General features: G+C 37.7%; 1 protein-coding gene across 8 annotated transcripts in view; it reads left to right on the top strand.

Annotated features, from left to right (window-relative positions):
• LRP6 (LDL receptor related protein 6) overlaps positions 1 to 23,778 on the top strand; it is a 170,290-nt gene that overhangs the window by 81,890 nt on the left and 64,622 nt on the right. For all 8 annotated transcript variants that reach the window (XR_004665617.3, XR_608456.5, XR_008954639.2 and 5 more), the window contains 6 exons: positions 444 to 640; positions 3,449 to 3,580; positions 6,110 to 6,506; positions 7,572 to 7,743; positions 22,181 to 22,397; positions 22,925 to 23,214. Coding sequence is in view for 5 of the 8 variants with exons in the window: in XM_063593360.1 (XP_063449430.1) it covers positions 444 to 640; positions 3,449 to 3,580; positions 6,110 to 6,506; positions 7,572 to 7,743; positions 22,181 to 22,397; positions 22,925 to 23,214 (1,405 nt within the window). In the remaining 3 variants the exon portion in view is untranslated. The remainder of the gene's footprint in view (positions 1 to 443; positions 641 to 3,448; positions 3,581 to 6,109; positions 6,507 to 7,571; positions 7,744 to 22,180; positions 22,398 to 22,924; positions 23,215 to 23,778) is intronic.

The following is a 23,778-nucleotide window of genomic DNA, read 5'->3' as shown; positions in this document are numbered from 1 at the left end:
TGCTGATATAAATCTACTTCAGTGCCAACTGTAACCCCTGTGATTTTTCTCATTGCTTACCTTTCTCTGTCTGATGACATGAATTATGTGAAAGGATGGAAGCTGTGAGTCTAGAGATGGTAGTTGAAGAGTAGGATTTGACAGCAGTGCAAACAGTGAAAAAGCAGTGCTCTCTCTCTGCCGGGTATCTTGTACTGAACTTGAGGCTGCTGCCAAGTTAGGGACTATTCCCAAATGCTTGTTTGGGGCTTTTGGACACCTTAAAAATGTATATGAATTCATTATGTAAATTATTTTTTATAGGTGTATTTGACCTAATAGTATGTATTACTCAAGATTTGTATGTGTTAATGTGAACTAAGATCATTTTAATGGGAGAGGTGACGTATGATAGAAGAAGAAAATTTAGAAATAAGTTTAAATTTTTCTCTTTATGTTAATAGGCAGGCAGTGGTTAAAGGTTCCCTTCCACATCCTTTTGCCTTGACGTTATTTGAGGACATATTGTACTGGACTGACTGGAGCACACACTCCATTTTGGCTTGCAACAAGTATACTGGTGAGGGTCTGCGTGAAATCCATTCTAACATCTTCTCTCCCATGGATATACATGCCTTCAGCCAACAGAGGCAGCCAAATGGTAAGTGATCCTTGATTTTTAAATTGAAAGTTGGAACAGCTTTGTAGCACTCTAATGTCTGGCTTTAGTGAGGATCAGGAGGAGGGAGGGCATATCCAAAGATAGTTGGCAGGAATAAAAAAGAGTTAAAATCCTACTTGGGAGGCTGAGGCAAGAGAATCACTTGAACTCGGGAGGCCGAGGTTGCAGTGAGCTGAGGTTGCGCCATTGCACTCCAGCCTGGGAGACAGAGCAAGACTGTGTATCAAAAAAAAAAAAAAAAAAGAGTTAAAATCCCAGCACTTTGGGAGACTGAAGCAGGCAGATCATATGAGGTCAGGAGTTTGAGACCAGCCTGGCCAACATGGTGAAACCCTGTCTCTACTAAAAAATACAAAAATTAATGGGGTGTGGTAGTGTGCACCTGTAGTCCCAGCCACTTGGGAGGCTGAGGCAGGAGTGTCACTTGAACCTGGAAGGTGGAGATTGCAGTGAGCCGAGATTGTGCCACTGCACTCCAGCCTGGGCAACAGAGCGAGACTTTGCTCAAAAAAAAGGGAAAATGTAAAAGTATAATTCAGGTTAGGCAATAGCCTAGACCATTTTGTAGCCTGTCACTACAGACCACCTCAGCCTTTTTGAGTCAGCACTTTTAGAGGTGGAGAAGAGAGAGAGAATTTAAAAATTGAGATAGCTTATATGCTAGGCTTATACACAAATGAGTTTTTTTGTTCATATTATTTCTTTCAGTATGTAGTTGAATGTGTTGATGTGAGTGTGTTTAAAAAACAAACTCTTGGGCCAGGCGCGGTGGCTCATGCCTGTAATCCCACACTTTGGGAGGCCAAGGCAGGTGGATCACTTGAGGTCAGGAGTTTGAGACCAGCCTGGCCAACATGGTGAAACCCCGTCTCTACTAAAATAACAAAAATATTAGCCGGGCGTGGTGGTGTATGCTTATAATCCCAGCTACTTGGGAGGCTGAGGCTGGAGAATCGCTTGAACCCGGGAGGCAGAGGTTGCAGTGAGCCAAGATCACGCCATTGCACTTTCAGCCTGGGCAACAAGAGAGAAATTATGTCTCAAAAAAAAAAAAAAAAAAAACCACACACACACACACACAAAACCCCCTCTTCTTTTTAAATGAAAACTCTGTTAATCTAGAATGTATTTGAATTTAAGTACCTCAGCTTGCTAAATAAAATAGCTACTTAAACTTTTCTGTGTACCCCTCCCACCTTGTTGTCCTTAGTTTTGGTTCTGTGTTTGGTCAGCCTTTACCAAAGTCGGGCTATGACTGCTGAGAACTTGTAAGAGAGGACTGGAATTAGGTTTAAAAGGAATATGAGAATGTTAAGGGTTTGGCACTTTTGTGTAAATAAATGTCTGGCATCTGTCTGAGTGTATTTCAGATTTTATTACATAGCCAAAAATGAAGAGATTTTGCTACATATGTTGCTTTATATTAGCTCTCCATTTAGGGGGAGATAATCAAATATTGAAAGTGTTATGTTGGAATCTGATGATCGTGAGCCCATAAAAATGTTTTTAAGTGTATGTGTTACTCTTCCGTACAAAAGAAAACGTTCAGTCACTTGTATGAATTTTTTTATTCTTCATAGCCCTCAAAAGAGAATTTTCCCTGTTTTTTGTTTGTTTTTTGAGATGGAGTCTTGCTCTGTTGTGCGTTTATGTGATCACGGCTCCCTGCAGCCTCGAACTTCCAGGCTCAAGTGATCTTTCCACCTCAGCCTCCCTAGTAGCTGGGACTACAGGCATATGCCACCACACCTGGCTAATTTTAGTATTTTTTATAGAAGTAGGGTCTCACCATGTTGGTGACCCAGGCTGGTCTCAAACTCCTGGGCTCAAGTGATCCACGTGCCTAGGCCTCCCAAAGTGCTGGGATTATAGTCACGAGCCACCGTGCCTGGCCTCTTGTTTTTCTTTTTAAATGGCATTGTTGGTCCTTTATGTTTTACTAATTTGAGAATTTGCAGTTATCTTTCATGTTGGTTACTTTTATCTTTCATGTTCATTGGTCTCCATCTTATGTTGATTTTTTTCTATGAGTATTGTTTGGACATATCCCTTTCCATAATTTCCAAAGTTTGCTAATTAGTTTTCTCTGATTTTCATTTTCCCCTTTTTTCTGCTTATCCCTTCTATGTTAATCTTCCCAAGGCATGACTTTTCAACATAATTACTTTTCTTGGCTTTCAGTGTCCTTCACTTTAATCTATTCCCATTCTTTGTATTCATTCAGCTTTAGTTCCTATTAGTCAGTAGAAACCTTAACCTCCAGTTATACTGTTCACCTTAATATCTTACCCAGTTTATAGCCCCCAAAGTTTTATTCAGATAGCTTTACCAAACTTGAAACGTCCTCTTATCTATCCTTCCTATCCTTGAAGGCTCCCGTGCTGTATACTCCACAAAGCTCTTCTTCAATTCTTTAAACCTCAGTGGTTTTTTTCCCATTTTACTCTGTACTTATTGTCTATAATGTGCAAAATAGCACTTAGTTTTATTGTTTTTTGTTTGTTTGTTTTTAGTTTTGCTTTTTGTTAATTTTGTTTAACTGACTAAATTGTAACCTCTTTTAGGGCAGGGATCTCCTGCTTTACTTCTTGTGTATTCCTCTTTGGTTACAAAATACTAAGTAAATTCACACTGATTAATTCCTGTCTTTGCAGGTGGTTTGATAGTCAAGCACCTGCATGACATTTGGTAATAATTTTGGCTTATCACAGTTGTTCATGTTATGGTTGTTAACCTTTGTGTACTTAGTAATCATTGATACTAATCAATGTGATTTATATTTGACAGCCACAAATCCATGTGGAATTGACAATGGGGGTTGTTCCCATTTGTGTTTGATGTCTCCAGTCAAGCCTTTTTATCAGTGTGCTTGCCCCACTGGGGTCAAACTCCTGGAGAATGGAAAAACCTGCAAAGATGGTAAGAAGATATTATCCAAAATGAAAAAATTTATAACTATTGGAATTCTTCATGATTTGTTTTCTCTATAATCAGCTCTCTAGGTTATACTGCTTTGGGAGACCAGTCACTTAATTTCACAGTCTTCACACATGGTTATAGAATAGGAGTGTTTTGTTCTATGGCATCACTTGAATGCTATTTTATAAATTATTTTAGTGTTTTAAATAACATTTTTGAAAAAAGTTACGTGTTATATCTTTTCTGTCAAATCTCATAGTCATTGATATCACAGTTGATAACTATGGAAATGAGTAGTCTCATAAGGAATATATTTTTAACAGGTAGCATTTGTGAATAAAGAACCTCTGTGAAAGAAAGTATGTTTATTAAACTTTTAGCTACAAAGAATATCATGAGATATATTTTATAACAAATTATTTAAGGATGTTTTAAATTGCTTTTTAACAACAGAGAGATGCTTTCAGAGCTAGGAAAAAAAATCCATATTTAAAACAACTTCTTTTTATACTTAAGAAACACACTTTGCCTGTTCTCCTTACTCTTAATTCCCTATAGAGAGAGGGCATGTTGGAGAAAGTATACTGATTTAGGACATTTTAAGGGACTTCCAGTTTGGAAGAACACCAGTTCTTCTGTTTTTCTTCTTAATGAGAATGTTATTCTTCATTCTCACCCCTATGGATCACCATCTGGTTCTCTAGCAACCAGCAAGACCTGGTAAGAAAATTGTTGTATTTAGCTGTGGCTTCTTTATCTAACTCTGAAAAGCAGAAGCCTGTGTTTTGGAGTGTGTTAGAGTCCCTGGCAAGGGGGCCAGGGAGTCAGAGAGATGGAATTGAGTCTGTGTACAGGATGTTTGTTATGACTTGGCATTGATAAATTATCCTCATAGTAAAAGGTGAAGCTGGCTGACTCTTGTCAAATGGTTTCCATGGCAGACAGCAATTTGGTTTCAATTTAAAACAAAAGGTTTTTGTAATGGTGCTTTTTTCTTTAAAAATGTAGCCTGACTTTAAAACAGAGGATTTATTTTAGCAATAATGGTCTATCTGCTCCCTCACAGCAGTGCAAGTGTACATATTTAACCAGTTTTGAATTTCATATGTGCATTTGGCATGTAGTAGCCTTAAGTTAACTGTTCTGTTTTGATCACCTTGCTCAAATTAACAGCTCTATGACTTCTTTGTGAAGTTCTAGGCTGGCTCCTTTTGGTTGTTAGCCGGGGCAGTGAATTGTACAAAGTTATTCCTACTTGGTTCCTGCAGTGGCATTTGGGCTGTATTTTCTTCAAGTTGGAATTCATTTATAATTAGCTCTAGAGTGAAAGGGCTGATATTGAGAGGCTTCACTCCTCTTCTCAGTTTTTTGACTTGTAATTGCAGATTGATTCTTGAAGTTTATATGCCAGTATTTTGTTTTGGACTCATTTATTTAGCTGGGAATCTTTTCTTATTCTTTCAGTTGTCAATTTGCTTACTGTCTTTTATTAGCTTCCTATAGTTAGATGATTTTTTGCTGGTGGTTTACTTGAACATTTAAAATGAAAAAAAGATTGAGCTCAGTATCTTCATTCTTGGTTATGTGGTTAAGTATTTGGGGCTTGGGCTTTAAACAGTTCATAAATAAACCTAATTTAAAATTCAGTGAAATAAAAATCTGAAAATCTTTATTTTTTAATACTGTTGTTAAGTATTAGTTAATATTTCTTGTACTTAAATGTTCAGTACTTTCCTGAGTTTTAGATTTATCTCCTTTAATCCTTACAGCAACCTTACAAGGTATAGATGGGGAAACTAGGCTTAGCGAGATTAGATATTTTCCCAAAGTTTGTGTAGCTTCTTGAATCAAATTATATTGGATCCACAACTCTTAACCACTGTGTTAGGTTTATCTGGTTCCTTCCCTCCATTGTTTGTTTCTCCATAGCTTGCTTTGTCCTCAATTCTGTGAGGTATTGCCCTGTATTTCTCTTTGTTAAGACAGTTTTACTGAGATGTAACTTACATAGCATATAAAATCCATCCATTTTTTAAATTGTACAATTCGGTGACTTTTTAGTAAATTTACAGAGTTACGCAGTTATCACCACAATCCAATTTTAGAACATTCCTATCAAGCACAAAGATTCTTGTCCTAAATTTCTTTATCGTTTTTAAAAAAATGCTTCTTGAACAAAGGATCTATATCCTACATTTCCTTCTCCTTTAATACTGAGCTACTTAGCTTCTTAGTCATTACATAGTCATTATTCATTGTACTTTTAAATAGCTGGATTAATTCCAATGAAACCATAGAATGTATCACAACTTAATTTGGAGAGTTAGCCATTAAACAGCTTGACCTCAGAGTAGACTCTTCCTATTTCACTGTATTACTTTCCATTTCCACTCTAAAGAGAGCGCACATCCTTTTGTGTTAATTTATGTATATTTTATATTTATTTTTCAGTTCTTGATTCTTTATCTAGAGCAGGTAAATTTTACCTCTGGGTTTCAAAGTATTCTTCATTTCACTTTGTTGTTCTAGGTGCCACAGAATTATTGCTTTTAGCTCGAAGGACAGATTTGAGACGCATTTCTTTGGATACACCAGATTTTACAGACATTGTTCTGCAGTTAGAAGACATCCGTCATGCCATTGCCATAGATTACGATCCTGTGGAAGGCTACATCTACTGGACTGATGATGAAGTGAGGGCCATACGCCGTTCATTTATAGATGGATCTGGCAGTCAGTTTGTGGTCACTGCTCAAATTGCCCATCCTGATGGTATTGCTGTGGACTGGGTTGCACGAAATCTTTATTGGACAGACACTGGCACTGATCGAATAGAAGTGACAAGGCTCAATGGGACCATGAGGAAGATCTTGATTTCAGAGGACTTAGAGGAACCCCGGGCTATTGTGTTAGATCCCATGGTTGGGTAAGAAGCTCTACTGATAGTAAATTCTGTGTGGTGTTTCTGTTTTTCACAGGTTCCTGAAAACATTGACTAAGATAACATGACATATATATTGGTTTCCAGTAAACAGCTCTTTAATGGCTGTCTATTTTAGGATATGGTGATTAGAATACAATCTCAAGTTTAAAAATTGCTAGTTTTTTGCCTTGGATGTCTTAGATATTTTTTCTTTCTAAATTAAGTCCATGTTTGCTGACTTTGGGTGTTGTCTGCAGATTTTGCTCGGATTGCATCATTACCATGAAAAATGTGGAAAGAAATTGTTTTCAGAACTCTTTCCCTTCCCCTAGAAGCTTTAATTCCATTTTCAGTACTTTATAGTAAGAATATAGCTTACTTTTTTTCCCCTAAATACATGAATGACTTGATTTCCAAAACTTTGTCAGCCCATGCAGCTTTACTTCTAGTTTGTTGTTGTTGTTTGTTTTGTTTTGCCATGCCACCCTGATCATAGTCCAGGGAAGTACAACTTTTTACATACTTAACAATTTTGTTACTTTGAGATTTATTCTGAGGACAAGCATAATGACAAATTACACCTCAGTATATACCAATGCCTTAGAGCCATCTAAACATCCAGGAGCCATAAGAATCACTTAGCACTGCAGGAAGAAATAGTTATTTTGAGAATTCAGTTTGCCATCTGACTAATACTGCTGGGATAAGCCTTTTGTGTCAGAGATGACAAGCCATCAAGGAAAAGAGAGAGAAAGTTCATGGAAAAGGGCACACAAAATATTAAAAAAAAAAAAAAAAAAAAGAAGAAGTAAAACTGTAATCTCATTATTGGGAGGCATTTTCAGGATTGGCTCTAGAACACACTGTTTGATCTGAAAATTTCCCACAATCTTATATATTGCTGGGATAAATGTCTTAAACACACTCTTCATATGTTTTTTTTTTTCCCCCTTCCTTGGCATTAACTGATGATACCAGTGTAATAGGAGGGATGGATCTCACCTTTAGAATATCTGAAAGTTACATTTTATTATCTATTTTTAGCTCATTTTTTGTATACTTCTCTAGGTACATGTATTGGACTGACTGGGGAGAAATTCCGAAAATTGAGCGAGCAGCTCTGGATGGTTCTGACCGTGTAGTATTGGTTAACACTTCTCTTGGTTGGCCAAATGGTTTAGCCTTGGATTATGATGAAGGCAAAATATACTGGGGAGATGCCAAAACAGACAAGATTGAGGTTTGTTTTTTGCTTTTTCATTTTCAAGCCACTTTTATAATGGGTTTTGAGTTGACAGTATAATGATTTGAGTACAGATATTCTTAACAGTTGTCTGGGGTGCCAAAGGTACCTTTTACAGAAATTTTACTCAACCTTCATGATTCTAGGGATAATATATTCTCTTCCACATAATCCTAGGATGGAGAGATATATTGGTATGAGAAATGGCTGCTGATCAGTTTCTAGTCTTAAAAGCTTATGTAAGTGATTTTCCTCATTTTGGGTAAAGCCACTTTCTGAATTTCCTAGGGGCAATTTCTGCAAACCAAAATTATGTAAGATCTATACTGGAAGAACTGGCTGTCCTAAGTTAGGAAAACAAAGCCCACATGTATGTGTATGTGTGTGTGTGTGTGTGTGTGTGTGTGTGTGTATATATATATATCTTTTATTGCTGTTAACTGGTGTTGGGGCAGATGGTAGAATATATTAAATATTATGATGGTTACATGCAAACAATTTTAAAATTGATTTATGGGCTGTGTGGGAACAAGACTAATTAACCAAAGCTTGGGAAAAAATATTTACCAAGTGGTAGAGTTAAGTTTGTGGCAATCAAATAGATTATGGTGAAAATAATCAGTGATTAATATTTTATCACAATGTTTTATTAGTGGCATATATCCCTGATATTGGTGTTAAGTCTAAAATTAACAACTTTGAATTAGACTTTGCTACAGGTCTTATGGATCACATAGAACAGAGTTAGGTCTCAATTTTCCTTTGGGGGAAACTTCTCATACAAGGATGGCTTTAAATGGCTCTTCAGAGAGACACTGTACACATCTAATGGACAGAAAATTCAGACTCTAGAACAGTTGTTTTGGAAAGGTATTCTGTAGAGTGCCCATGACCCTGAGGGAATAATGACTTCAAGGCCTTGCTTCCAAAATGGAAACTTGGAATAGAAGAAACCCCGTTAGTATTCCACCAGGCTCAAATACTGAAAACGGCATCTGTTGTTCTCGCAGCTGGTTTTCATTAATAGAAAATTTTGCATAGACTCCATAAATTTTCTCCCTGTTAGTATTTCACTGCCTCCCACTCTTTTCAAATCCAAGTTGATGTTTCAATCTTTTAACAGTTGGAGTGCATTGCTAATGAGACAAAGGTTATGAGTTCATGTTTCAGACAGGCTTTTAGCTTCATTTTGGTCAGCTTGAATGTAGATTGCCTACCTAATCCCATCTAGTTCACACCTGTGGATTATGAACTATACATGAGTGTATAGGTACGAGTATGCTTAGGAAAACAGTTTAAAGCCCATAAGTTTTAGAAGATTATCTGTAGCAAGAAAATTTACATAAGGGAATGCCCCAAATTTATTATCATACTGTAGGGTTTTTAAAATTCCATATTTGGTTTTTCCCATCTTAGTCTGCTATAACTGACTGATTAGCCTGAAAATAAAATCATTTGTTTCTTACTGGGAATATTTCAAGTCTTATTTTCCTCACTTTAGGTATAATACTTTAGATACAGAAATTTATTCAGAATAACAAATAGTTCAGAAGGGATTCAGATAAAGACATTACAATTTATGGAGGTTCTGAGTGACCATCTTTAAGAATAAAAATTAATACACTTTATATAACAATATATAACATTGATTAAATAGGATTTATTTTCCTAGTTTGCAGTGAGTGCAGTAGATTTTAAAATTTAGAGTTCCTTTTCTGGCCTCTTTGTTATGTTTTCTTGAGCTATGCATATATATATATACATACAGACACATACATACAGTGGTGTCATTGGCTCCCTCACCCCTTCTTTCCTTCTTCCCTGTGTGGTACCAGCATCCTTAAACCTGTTTTTAATTTTTTTCATTTATTCGTTCGTTCGTTCATTTGTTCCTTCATTCATTCGTTCTTTTAATCTGCAAAGGCTCTGTCACCCATAAATCTTATTTTTAGATCCATCTTTCTCCTTCTAGGTTGCTGGAACACAACTGCTGTTTGTTTTTTGTCCCCTTTTTATAGATTGATGTTTGTGGTAAATTTACTTCTGTATACATGAAGACCTCCCTTTATAATTTCCCCTGGAGATTCTGATGTCCTAATTCACTATTAGGACATCAGAGCCTTTGTCATTTTATTTACATAGGCACGTCTAGGAAATAGAGCATATAGTTATTTATTCTCTTCTTATGTTGATGTAAAATCTGATACTTGGCAAACTAAAGAAAGAGTGCAGCTCTTCGTCTAAATTAGTCCTGCATAACTCGGGGAGAAAATCTGGGGTTTTCCATCCTGAGACTAGTAGTGATTCTAGGAGCAACTGCTACTACCAGCTTTTTGTCTCCCTTGATTTGATAATACTGTGAACTTGAAAACTTTTACAAAGATGTATAATTTTAAAAATCCCTCTTTTTCCAAGAAGTGTATTTGCTAGCCTTTTGTTAGTGGCAGCTGATTCCAGATACTGATCTAACCCCAGTCTGGGTGACATTCTCCCTTCTAGTCCCATTTTCCTTAGAAAGCTCCCTAGCTTTTGTCATGCCCGAGAATGAAAGCTGCTTTTTGCTGGGACTATAAGAGAGTATCAGATTATGGTTGTGATAACCCTGTTGTCTTCTGAAAGACTTAAGAGTCTGTTTGGTTGGCCGGGCGCAGTGGCTCACACCTGTAATCCCAGTACTTTGGGAGGCCGAGGTGGGTGGATCATGAGGTCAGGAGTTCGAGACCAGCCTGGCCAACATGGTGAAACCCTGTCTGTAGTAAAAATGCAAAAATTAGCTGGGCGTGGTGGCGGGCACCTGTAATCCTAGCTACTCGGGAGGCTGAGGCAGGAGAATCGCTTGAACCCGGCAGGCAGATGTTGCAGTGAGCCGAGATCGTGCCATTGCATTCCAGCCTGGGGGACAAGAACAAGACTCTGTCTTAAAAAAAAAAAAAAAAAAAAAGTTTGAGCTCACACTGTTGTATATGTGTTTATAGTACATTTGGAAAGAAAAGATAATTATTTGGTAAATTATTATATAGCAAGGTAAGACATAGTAAACCTATGTGTCTTGAGTGGATCACATGGGAAAGTCTCATTGTGTTCATTCATTTATGCTACCTGCTCGCTTAGTGGAAATTCTTTAGATCAGCTTCTCACTTCCTCTTTTGTAAGTGGTGATGTGACCAGATGCTGGCTACATTAGGGAAACCAGGGAGAAGGAATGGGGAATTCTGGGTATTAGATGTGTTTTTATATTGTACAGAGTTGTAGAAAGAATGAATAGATTTAACCTCAGGTTTATAATAAGCTTCTGGAAGGAGGGATTGAGCGTAGGGCATTGCTAATGATGTCACATTTTTAAAAAGATTGTTGTGGTATTTGGCTCCTGCTTTAATAGAATAACATATATGTGAGGGTATGTCTGTTTTCCCTACTTGTCAGGTGATAGTGGCCACCTATCTGTAGGTGTTATTTAAAAGGTGCCTGCTAGTACTTGTTTATGTCTCTTCTTCATTATGCTGAAATGACTTCATTGCCTTTTGTGGACAAACCTAGTTTACTTGTCTGCACAGTACTTCTGCCACCACCCCCCCTCCTGATTTTTACTATATTGTTGTGGGGCCTTCCCATAATAAGTACTAAAGCATTAGCAGAAAGAATAATTTTCATGTTTTTGATAGAGGAAAGATCAGAAGCCTTTATTTCTATTTTATATGACCCTGCAGTAGGCAGAACAACCTTGTTTCTTAACAGCATTCCTTTTGTTTTTTTAGGATCAGGTTTTACTGCTGAAAACGTTTGTTGCACTGAGGGCCTGTAGTACTTCTTACTAATAGCCAAGATATATCGTTGATAATTTATAGGTTTAAAGCATTTTTGCCATGGTGTAAAATTAAGAATGTACTATTAGCTTAAATTTTCTTGAGGTTGCTTTTCTTGTTATATACCCATTTAACTGATTGACAAAATCAGTATGTTTCTAATTGTTGGTTTTATTGAAAACAATAGTATTGTCAATGCTAAATTTTTCTCACAGTTTCTTTTTTCTTTTTCTATTTATTTATTTATTTTATTTTCTTTTATTTTTTATTTGAGACGGAGTCTCGCTCTGTCGTCCAGGCTGGAGTGCAGTGGCGCGATCTCGGCTCACTGCATGCAAGCTCCACCTCCTGGGTTCACGCAATTTTCCTGCCTCAGCCTCCCAAGTAGCTGGGACTACAGGTGTCTGCTACCACGCTTGGCTAATTTTTTGTATTTTTAGTAGAGACGGGGTTTCACCATGTTAGCCAGGCTGGTCTCGACCTCCTGACCTGGAGCTGCGTGCCTCAGCTTCCCAAAGTGCTGGGATTACAGGCATGAGCTACTGTGCCTGGCCTTTTTTATTTTTATTTTTTGAGACAGGGTCTCACTCTGTCGCCCAGGCTGGAGTGCAGTGGCGTGATCTTGGCTAACTGCAACCTCTGCCTCCCAGGCTCAAGTGATACCCCTGCCCCAGCCTCCCGAGTAGCTGGGATTACAGGCGCATGCCACCACCCCTAGCTAAGTTTTGTATTTTTAGTAGAGATGGGATTTCTCCATGTTGGCCAGGCTGGCCTCGAACTCCTGACCTCAAATGATCCACCCACCTCGGCCTGCCAAAGTGTTGGGATTATAGGCTTGAGCCACCATGCCCGACCTATTTTTTCATTATATACTTTTTATTTTGGTTTCTCCTGCCCACTTTCATTTCTGAGTTTCTACTGACAATGCAGCAACACCTGATAGTATAGATAAAAAGAGAGATTTTCATGTCTACTGTAAGAACATGTGTATTTGCTTTAAATCTTAGAGTAAGCTTCCCTACTTTAAGAGGATACAATGTCCATAGTTAGTTTTGTACAAATCTAATTTTACCTGGCACAACTTTGTTGGGAAACAGAAACAAAGTTTATTAGAACCTTTAGTACCAAGAACTTTTGAATAAAGAAGGTATTATTTTGTATGATGTGTACTGAAAACTTGGCATTTGCTGAATGTTCTGTTTCATATTCTAAGCCTGAAATTGCAGGGCTACATTTTCCTATGATAATTTCCTTTATTTCATCAATACCCTAATAAGGAAATTTGTTTCCCAAGTATTCAAACTTCTTTTTTAAAGGAGTTTCTTTGTCTGGCATCTTAGCCTTTGTACTGTTAAAAACATATAGGAACCTGTTGATAATTTTTTTTACTGTTGGTTTGTAAGATTAATTCCTCATTAAGAAATTATAATAAATCTATTGTTGAGATAAGGCTGTTCTGATAATATGACAAGTATCAACAAGTACTTCCTTTTGAATCTTTGCCAATTTGTAACATTGTGTTTCTTAAAATTGATTATACCTTCAGTTTGAGGCTGGGCACAGTGGCTCACGCCTGTAATCCAGCACTTTGAGGGTCTGAGGTGTGCTGATCACTGGAGGCCAGGAGTTCGAGACCAGCCTGGCCAACATGGTGAAACCCCGTCTCTACTAAAAATACAAAAATTAGCCAAACGTGGTGGCATGCGCCTGTAATCCTAGCTATTTAGGAGGCTGAGGCAGGAAAATTGCTTGAACCCGGGTGGCGGAGGTTGCAGTGAGCCGAGATCAGGCCACTGCACTCCAGCATGGACAACAGAGCAAGACTCTGCTTAAAAAAAAAAAGAAAGATTGATTATACTTTCAGTTTGAGAAATATTCAAAATAATTAATTTAAATACCTAAATATTTGCCCATTTGTGCTACTTTACCACACAATATGTACTGTATGTTAGTATGGATATATATTTCTTCCCAAATCTTCATAACATAGGATCAGAGAAGAATGATATTGATAAACTCCATCATTAGATTCCTCAACTCAGCAGAGCACCTGGAGTTTGGACTTAGGTTCATTGAGTTGTAAACCTGGTGCTGGCCTGTTGTGTTATTTTGTGTCTGGGGTACATCGCATAACAATGAAATTTGTGAATTCCTATTTGAAAATTGCTAGTTGATTATTGGGCACAGTGGCTCACACTTGTAATCCTATCACTTTGGAAGGGTTGAGGTGGGAGGATCCCTGGATCCCTTGAGGCTAGGAGTTTGAAACCAGCCTGGGTAATATAGTGAGATCCCCGGCTCTACAGAAAATAAAAATTAGCTGGGCGTGGTAGTGCACTCCTGGAGTCCCAGCTACTTGGGAGGCTGAAGTGGGAAGATCACTTGAGCCCAGGAGTTTGAGATAAGCCTGGGCAACATGGCAAAACCCCATCTCTACAAAAAATGCAAAAATTAGCTAGGCATTGTGGTGTGCAACTGTAGTCCCAGCTACCCTGGAGGCTGAGGTGGGAGGATCACCTGAGTCTGGGAGGCAGAGGTTGCAGTGAGCTGAGATCATGCCACTGAACACTAGCTTGGGCAACAGAGCAAGACCCTGTCCCCCCAAAAACAAAAGAATTTATTTTAGCTGTGCTTAAAAAGAATGAGAGCAAAAAGGTCAGTTTTCCCTTGTTGACATGTTAATCTTTTCCCTATTAGGTTTTCGGGGCCTCAGGACAGTGAGGCTTTCAGAAGTGTCTTATGAAGCAGTTGAGTATAAGTGACCAGGATGTTGACATTCATCATCATGATGCCTTCATCTGGAACTCTATTCTCAATTTTTTCGTTTCCTGGAGTAATTCAGGTTTTAGAAAGCTTTGGTCACAGTAGCAATTTTTAGCTCTTAACAGAAAAAGAGCATAGTAATTGCAAATCTTTAATATTCAATGCATGATTCCTTGCAAAAAATATTATAAAACTACCCAGAGTAACTATGATACTTCAATTCTTTTCGTATTTAAAATCACTTATATGTACTCAGACTTAATGTATCTTGAAGTAGGTTAAAAGGCTTTGAATATAGCACTGTAATTGCCCCTACCTCTCTCTCAAACAGGTGTGTGGTGTCCCTTTACTTCACCTACTGGGTCCAAAGCATTTCTTTATACTTGTCACCTCAGTGAGATTTGGCATGATTGAAATGTTATTTCCGTGGATAAATATTCTGTGTTTTAAAATCCCATTTATGTGAAATTATATTTTATGTTCTATGAAGTTGTGTCAGAAAAAATATGCTCCCCAACCCTCAGTCATATCTGTCTTCCTTATGTATAAGCTTTTAATTCACTGCTTGTTTTGGATATTGTCTGGAACATTAGAAGAGGAGTGGTTCATTTTGGGCATAATTTGAGTTTCTCTTCTAGAACTTTATAGCATTCCAACTCTAGCACATTTTATGGTGGTTGCTTGGTTGTCCTCCTGTATCTATTCCTTGAACTTGTCTTGTCAAGTGAAGTTGCATAGCAGCAATTTTGGTAGTAGACTGGCTGCATTCCAACATTGCATGGGCAGTCCTGTCTTGACATTTAATGAGCTGATGAAATGACTCAAAAACTGGATGTGATGTCTGTAGAAGATTTGCCATTACTTCTTCTTTGTGCAGATAATGTTATGGTTAACCCACGTCTATTTCCTCTTGTAGCCTATATTCTCAGTGTGGTTTAGAATATTTCAGAATGTTAAACCAATGTGCCACAGTGTGGTCAAAGCAGCTGAAACCACTGGAGACTCTGGTTCAGATTTGGAGTTAGATTTTAGAAGTGACAGAAGCCTAATTTCAGTTTAACTAATTAAACCACTCTGAGGTAATACAGTGAAGTACACCCTTAAGAGTTGCCAGATTTAATTAACATTGGCACAGTTTTAAAAGCATAAGTGTAATCTTTTGGAATTGCCTAAAGTGGTTCATTTGTTCTGGGTTCAGAATATACAAACAAGCTTTTGCCAGGATTTGTGTTATTTTAAACATAAGGAGCTTAAACTGTATTTATAGACCTAGTAACCTGTCCAAAACTTTTACAGGAATATGAGAAATGGAATAGTGATTTCTTTACGACAGAGCAACATGTTCTTATTTCACTGTGGTAACTTGTGCCCGGTAGAAAAAGATTGTGTGGCTGGTACAAGAGAAATACTTAGTGGAGAAGTCAGTTTTCTAATAGTGTCACCTCTACAAAAGTAATGGAAGGAAACATTTCAGAAATTGGACTTTGTGTGAAGGAAAATACATTATCTGTGTGTTTAGATGCAAAGTCTCACAGTCAGATATTGTTTAAGCTGGTGATCCCTTAATCTCTTCGGAGGATCCTTATAATTCCTTTCTATATCATATTAACAAAAATGATAATAGCGTTTACTTATTTATTTATTTATTTAATTTTTTTTTGAGACTGAGTCTCACTCTATCGCCCAGGCTGGAGTGCAGTGGCGCAGTCTCGGTGCACTGCAAGCTCCACCTCCCGGGTTCACGCCATTCTCCTGCCTCAACCTCCCGAGTAGCTGGGACTACGGGCACCCGCCACCTCGCCTGGCTAGTTTTTGTGTGTGTTTTTAGTAGAGATGGGGTTTCACCATGTTAGCCAGGATGGTCTTGATCTCCTGACCTGGTGATCCGCCCTCCTTGGCCTCCCAGAGTGCTGGGATTACAGGCGTGAGCCACCGCGCTCGGCCAATAATAGCATTTATTAATAACAGCAGTTATCATCATCATTATTATTTGTGTGTCCTTGGACTTGCTTCTTAGCTTTTTCTCTTCATTTTTAAAAAATTATGGAAAATGTCAGAGTATAGAAAGCAGAGTATAGACGACCATGAACTACCTAGTTTTAACCATTGTTAGTACATGGCTGATCTAGACTGCAGCGTGTCTTAAGTGGGAGGGCTAAGGAGATGGCAGAAATGGGTTTTCTAATAATATATCTATGGTCTTAATACTTCCTTTTTGACATAGCCTAAAATAAATGAAAGAATCAGGTCTTTGTTGCTCCTTCTAACTAACCTCTTAGCTAGTGTTTTATATGTAAACTTGCAAATGTGAGAAGAAGAAAAAAAGTAGTTTTTTTCATCAAAGACGTGTTTGTGTGTGTGTGAAGTAATTTTAACTTCATATTAGAATTAAATAGTATATAGCTTGGAAGAAAAAAAGACCAAATAAAAGACATTTGTTTGAAGCTTTAGTGAGCCTGATCGATCTGAGGTAAGCCTGAAGGTGACAGGTATAGAGGGGACAGTGATGTAAACTAAAAAAGGAACCAATTAATTTTATTATAGGCTGTATATAGTCACCACTCTGAAGACTCTAATCCAGCACAGTGCAATATGTAGCCACTAATTACATGTGGCTCTGCAGAACTTAAAATGTGCCTAGGTTGAATTAGGATGTACTTTAATTGTAAAACACATACTAAGAGACCTAGTATTTAAAAAAACCATAAATGTCATTAATAAAATTTTAATATTGATTACAGGTTGAGAGAAAAGAATTTTGGATGTGTTAGATTAAATAAAGTATATTATTAAAATTCTGTCTACTGTTTTATACTGTTTTTGAGATGAGTCTCATTCTTTCACCCAGACTGAAGTGCAGTGGTGCAGTGTCAGCTCACTGCAACCTCTGCCTCTCAGGTTCAAGCAATTCTGCCTCAGCCTACCGACTAGCTGGGATTACAGGTGTGCATCTCCACACCTGGCTCATTTTTGTATTTTCAGTAGAGAGGGGGCTTCACCATGTTGGCCAGGCTGGTCTTGAACTCCTGGCCTCAAGTGATCCACCCGCCTTGGACTCCCAAAGTGCTAGGATTACAGGTGTGAGCGAAAACATTCTCCTGGCATGTTTTGTACTTTTTAATATGACTACTAGAAAATTTTAAATGGACACATACGGCCTACATTTGTGGCTTGTGTTATATTTCTCCTGGACAGTGCTGTTTTAGATCCAAACCTATTGTAAAAACTACACCAGATGAGAACAAGGAGATCAGGAATTAAAGGAAACAGTGTGCTTACAAAACGTGGTTTTAAAAAAATCTTTAATAAATCTTAATTACATTGCTTAATTTGAAATAGACATGAATTGATAGATCTTGCTTTTGTATTTACTTCATTACCAAAAAAAGACCTTTTAGTTTTTGCTTTTCGAGTGAGAGAACAAGGAATGGTTGGAAGGGACTAGTGCTCAAGTGAATAAAGCAACCAAATCATTAGTTGTGCCTTCTCAGGAACTATTTTGAGTTCCTCGCCACTGTGCCATTCTTAATACCTTCATTGTTAATACCTTTGTTGAGCTTGTTAATACTTTGATCGCGGTCTTCATTTGTTGTCCTTCCAGCAAATGTTGCTGAAGACCTTTTTCTTTTCATTGTTTCCTTTGCTCTCTTCTTCCTGAGACCCTTGCTTGTATCTAGAGCAGTATTAACACTGATCCAAACCCCAGTTTTCTCAAGGGACTGAAGTGAAGATGAGCAAAGTATTTCTGATCTATAATCCTTTATCTGCAATTCTGAAATCCAAAGGGCTCTGAAAACCAAATGCTGCTTTTGTTAATTGATTTGGTGGAAAACTTGACCTGAACCAGTGTGAGACTATTTGTAGTCTATCCCACACTGCGGGCATACTTTTATTTATTATTATTATTATTATTATTATTATTATTATTATTTTGAGGCGGAGTTTGCTCTTGTTGCCCAGGCTGGAGTGCAATGGTGCGATCTTGGCTCACTGCAACCTCTGCCTCCTGGGTTTAAGCAACTCTCCTGCCTCACCCTCCCAAGTAGCTGGGATTACAGGCGTTAGCCACCACTCCTGGCTAATTTTTGTATTTTTAGTAGAGACAGGGTTTCACCATGTTTGTCAGGCTAGTCTCGAACTCCTGACCTCAAATGGTCCTCCTGCCTTGGCCTCCCAAAGTGCTGGGATTACAGGCGTGAACCACTGCGCCTGGCCGTGTTTTATTGCAGAAATATTAACATATTTGGCTATAAATAGTGGTGCCCTGAACCCAAGTAGAGGTGATATGCTATGTGCATTGTGTTAACCTTTCTTTAAAAAAAACAAAAAGACAAAAACAGTCTGAATTCAGGAATACAACTGACCCTGACTTTAGATAAGGGATTTTGGACCTCTCTTGCCATCTCACAGAAATTGGAAATATTTTGCTAACCATAATTCTATATTGGTTTATTTATTTTTTTCATAATTCTACATTTAAAATAAGATACTTATCTTTAACACAAGCTGAACAGAGTGACAGAGATAAATGAAGTGTTTCTGAAACACGGGTTTATTGTGTCACCCTGCTTAAAGTGCTTCCAGAACCTTCTTGCTTTCTGTAATTCTCCTTATCCTGGAATTTAATACCTGCCATAGGGTGGTATCTGCTTGATGCTGTATCCTTTGAGTACCCCATGTGTTCGTTCTGTCTCAGTCAAGGCATTTCTTTCAAAGTGAAACATGTCGTGTGCATCCTTGGCTTTGCTATGTCTTAACTCATTTCTTTTTTTCTAGAAAATCTTTTTCTCTTCTTCTTTGTCAAAATTCTAATTCTTCAAGATGAATTTCAACTGCTATTATTTCCTGAAGTTTTTCCTGATTACTTACAGAGAGGGGATATGTGTGTAATTTTAATGTAAATATCGTTTACCTCCCCAATTAGATTGTAATACATTAGCTGGAAGAGGCCCTGTTCTAAACTTCTCAGCATTCATCAGGTCTATCATGGTGGTTTGCATTTACTAGATGTCTTTACTAATGTTGTTTGATTTGCGGGGAGGTGAGTTAGGGGTCTGGCAGAGCAGCAAAAGTGTACTCATATGAAATTGTCAAATATTTGCTCTTTTTTGTTTACTGTTTTAGTTACTTTATATCTAACTAGCAAAAGTAAACAATAAAAATGGGAGTAGGAAATGGGAGGCTGTAGCTGTGTAGTTTCCCACTGGTTTCAGGATACATAAAGGTCTCTTGGTTTTTGTCTTCAGTTTAACAGTGAGTGGTTGTTTTGGTCTTTTATTTTCATATATTCTTTTATATTTATGTATTTTTATTTTGAAGCACTACATTAAATAATTAAATACAATCATTTAGCTGTTTACATTTAGGAACTAAAGCATTTTAATAAAATGATTTTAAAGGACAGGAACCAGTGTTTACCAGATAGTGCACCTAATACTGTGCTATATATTTAGCATTATTTTATTTGATCCTTAATTAATTCAGTGATGGCAGTGGTGCTGTCCCTTTTTTTTTTTTTTTTGGAGACAGAGTCTCGCTTTGTTGCCAGGTTGGAGTGCAGTGGCGCGATCTCGGCACACTGCAACCTCCGCCTCCTGGGTTCAAGCAATTCTCCTGCCTCAGCCTCCCGAGTAGCTGGGACTACAGGTGTGCGCCACCATGCCCAGCAAATTTTTTGTATTTTTAGTAGAGACGGGGTTTCACCATGTTGGCCAGGATGGTCTCCATCTCTTGACCTCGTGATCCACCCGTTTCGGCCTCCCAAAATGCTGGGATTACAGGCGTGAGCCACCGCGCCTGGACTGCTGTCCCTATTTTATTTGTGAGACTTGCTTAAGGGTACCCACTGAGTGATAAAGCTTATATTTGAAATACAAATCTCTTTCTGCCACAATACTGTTTGCTGATCATGAGAAATTTTTTAGAGAACAGAAGAATGAAGGGAAACTGGTAAATAGAAGATGCAGAATTATGTTTACTAAAAAGGTCTTAGAATTGTGGCATTTATTATTTTTCTCACAATGATTTTTAATTTCATTCTTACCTATTTTCTTTCTTTTTAAAGATTTTTTTCCTAGGCTGGAGTTACTTAGGCTGGAGTGCAGTGGCTTGATTATAGCTCACTGCAGCCTCAAACTCCTGGGCTCAAGCAATCTGCCTGCCTTAGCCTCCCTAGTAGCTAGGACTACAGGCGTACCCCACCATGCCTGACTAATTTTTTGGTATTTTTGTAGAGACAGGGCCTTGCCATTTTGTCCAGGCTGGTCTTGAACCCCAGGGCTTAAGTGATCCTCCTGCCTTGGCCTTCCAAAGTGCTGGGATTATAGGCATGAGCCACCATACCCAGCCCCATTTTCCTAATTCATACTTAATCATCCATCTTTTGTTTAAGCTATTTATTTATCAAAATAAACAAAAATGTTGTGAAGTGATATAGCTGAAAAAGAAAAGATTTTGTTGATCTCATAATAGAAGTAGAAATATAAGTGTTATTCTTTAAAAGTTTAATATTGGGCATCTAGTTTATGCTTTTACACCAGCAAATTTTAATAGGAAGGCCAACATTTGAATGTAAAGATCAGCAAAATTAGCCTCATTTATTAAATGTAAGATAATGCAAAATAAGATAGAATGAAATCTAAGAATAAAACCGAATCAGGCATATTTTAACATACCACAAACTTATAAGAAAGTAATATTTTAGTGTTGTATAATACAGAATATTTATCACTCTGTGTTGGGTGCTCCCTAATAGAATGATTGAACTCTCCCTAATACAGGACATAGGTTCACTGTTAAGTATATGACCTTTTAGATGAGGTAGCAGTACATGTTCCTCGAAATGCAATTGGAAATGCTGCAGTAGAAACTGAGAAGACCTTGTTCTGTTCTGAAAGATGGAGCAAGCCTTCCAGAGTCCCAGTGTTCAAGTCCCTACCTGAGACCATTTCTGCCACTTAAAGGGGCCTGTGTGCTGGGCAAATTAGCCTTTAGAAATGTTATTTCATACTAAAAACATGTACATGTGAACAATATCTGCTCCTACCCCCCCAAAAAAGGTATCAGATATAATCTTATATGCAAATATCAAATATTAGTTATATTATGTCAATAAAGGTATCCCAAGTAAGTCAACTCTGAATAGTGCATGGTGAATGCACTGTGAATACAGTATGAATGCCAGAGTGAATTTAATAATATTACTATTAGGTAGTTGGAAAGAGAAGGTACATCCTAGTTTCTTGAAACTTAGATGCAGAGAGGGTGTCATATAATCCCGATAGTTTTGTGATTATAATCTCAGAGGAATGAGAGATTTATTGAGATCCCTTTTATCTTTTTTTTGTTGTTACTGACAACAACAACAAAATAAAAAGCATGCTAAGTGGAAAGAGTCCTGAAAAAGACATCAACTGTGTTTACAAGCTCTGTGACCTTACATGAATCTCAGTTTCCATAGGCAAAGCTCTCAGGATAAAATAAAAGATGTTATAAAACAAAATATATGATAAAATAATGTATATGAAGGTACATTATAATTTGAAAACAAATGTGCAAACTTAAGGTGATGATACTGTATTTTTAATTTTGCCACAATTGTTTAATAGAAGAGTTGCATAATCTAAAGTTGCCAGAATTTTTAGAAGGAAGAGTAATATGAGATTGGGGGGAAAAGTGGTCAAATAGAGGCTTATATGGAAAATTTGAAATCATTCTTATAAAATCATCATGTAATTTTGAGAAAGCATTGTAATAGGAATACCAAGATGACTCTTGGATTTTTATACAACAGGCAGTTGGATTTGTTATTTTTAGCTGAAGAATAAATACATAGTTCATCCCCTTCTCTTTTGAATTTAAACCTGAAGGTTATGAATACTGATGGCACTGGGAGACGAGTACTAGTGGAAGACAAAATTCCTCACATATTTGGATTTACTTTGTTGGGTGATTATGTTTACTGGACTGACTGGCAGAGGCGTAGCATTGAAAGAGTTCACAAACGAAGTGCAGAGAGGGAAGTGATCATAGATCAGCTGCCTGACCTCATGGGCCTAAAGGCCACAAATGTTCATCGAGTGATTGGTGAGTAACTCCAAAGCTTTCTTAGAAATGGAAACCAGGAATCAAAAAAGATGGAGATAGTCAGCAGTGTAAATTATTGATGTTTTGAGGCAATTTTGAAACCTTCTTTGCCGCCCCCCCTTTTTTTTTAATTTTTATTTATTTTTATTTATTTATTTATTTATTTATTTACCGAGAAGGGACCTTTTAAACGTTGACTTACTTCTCTAGCTACCCAGTTTGAATTGAAGGGCTGAATACACATGCACAGGCACACCTTCATCAAAAGAATTCAGTCTGATAGTATGAATAATATACCTTACTTTAAAGCTTACTGTGGTATTAAAGGAAAATACTTCACCATGCTTTTACTCCCTATTAATCTGCATATTACTTGTTTGTGATATTAGAATTGAAACTTGAGATTGGGAGCAAGATATAATCATAGGCATTTGTGAACCAAACGCTTAAGTAATTTAAAAGTGAAAATATGTTGAATGTGTCAATGTGTGTGTCCTTCTGTGCCCCTTTTATAATTAATCTTTTAGGTTCCAACCCCTGTGCTGAGGAAAACGGGGGATGTAGCCATCTCTGCCTCTATAGACCTCAGGGCCTTCGCTGTGCTTGCCCTATTGGCTTTGAACTCATCAGTGACATGAAGACCTGCATTGTCCCAGAGGCTTTCCTTTTGTTTTCACGGAGAGCAGATATCAGACGAATTTCTTTGGAAACAAACAATAATAATGTGGCTATTCCACTCACTGGTGTCAAAGAAGCTTCTGCTTTGGATTTTGATGTGACAGACAACCGAATTTATTGGACTGATATATCACTCAAGGTTAGCAAAAGAATTGGAATATTAAAGCTAGGGACTAAAAGGGAGAACTTCTAGAATTTCTGAATCTTCATGCTGTGACCCACCTCCCTCATTGCTTGACAGGCAGAGTTCAACAAAAACCAAGTTTTTTTTTTTTTAATGGTGTCTTGCTCTGTCACCCAGGCTGGAGTGCAGTGGTGCAATCTCAGCTCACTGCAACCCCTGCCTCCCAGGTTCAAGCGATTCTCCTGCTTCAGCCTCCTGAGCAGCTAGGACTACAGGTGCGTGCCACGACGCCCAGCTAATTTTTGTATTTTTAGTAGTGACGGGGTTTCACCATGTTGGCCAGGCCGCTCGAACTCTTGACCTCGTGATCCGCCCGCTTCATCCTCCCAAAGTGCTGGGATTACAGGCGTGAGCCACCGCGCCCAGCCAAAACCCTTAAGTTTTTAAGTGAAGGGAAAGGCCCATTCAATATTTTATTAGATGCTTTTTAATACAGATACTTTGCCAGAGTGTTTTAAATCTGCAAGCCATAGTCTTCCTCTACTTTCTTCCATTTGAAAATGATGAATGACATTTTCT

The sequence above is a fragment of the Pan paniscus genome, chromosome 10, assembly GCF_029289425.2.
Source record: "Pan paniscus chromosome 10, NHGRI_mPanPan1-v2.0_pri, whole genome shotgun sequence".
NCBI classification, from domain to species: domain Eukaryota; kingdom Metazoa; phylum Chordata; class Mammalia; order Primates; family Hominidae; genus Pan; species Pan paniscus.
This window is presented reverse-complemented; position numbering and strand designations above follow the sequence as displayed.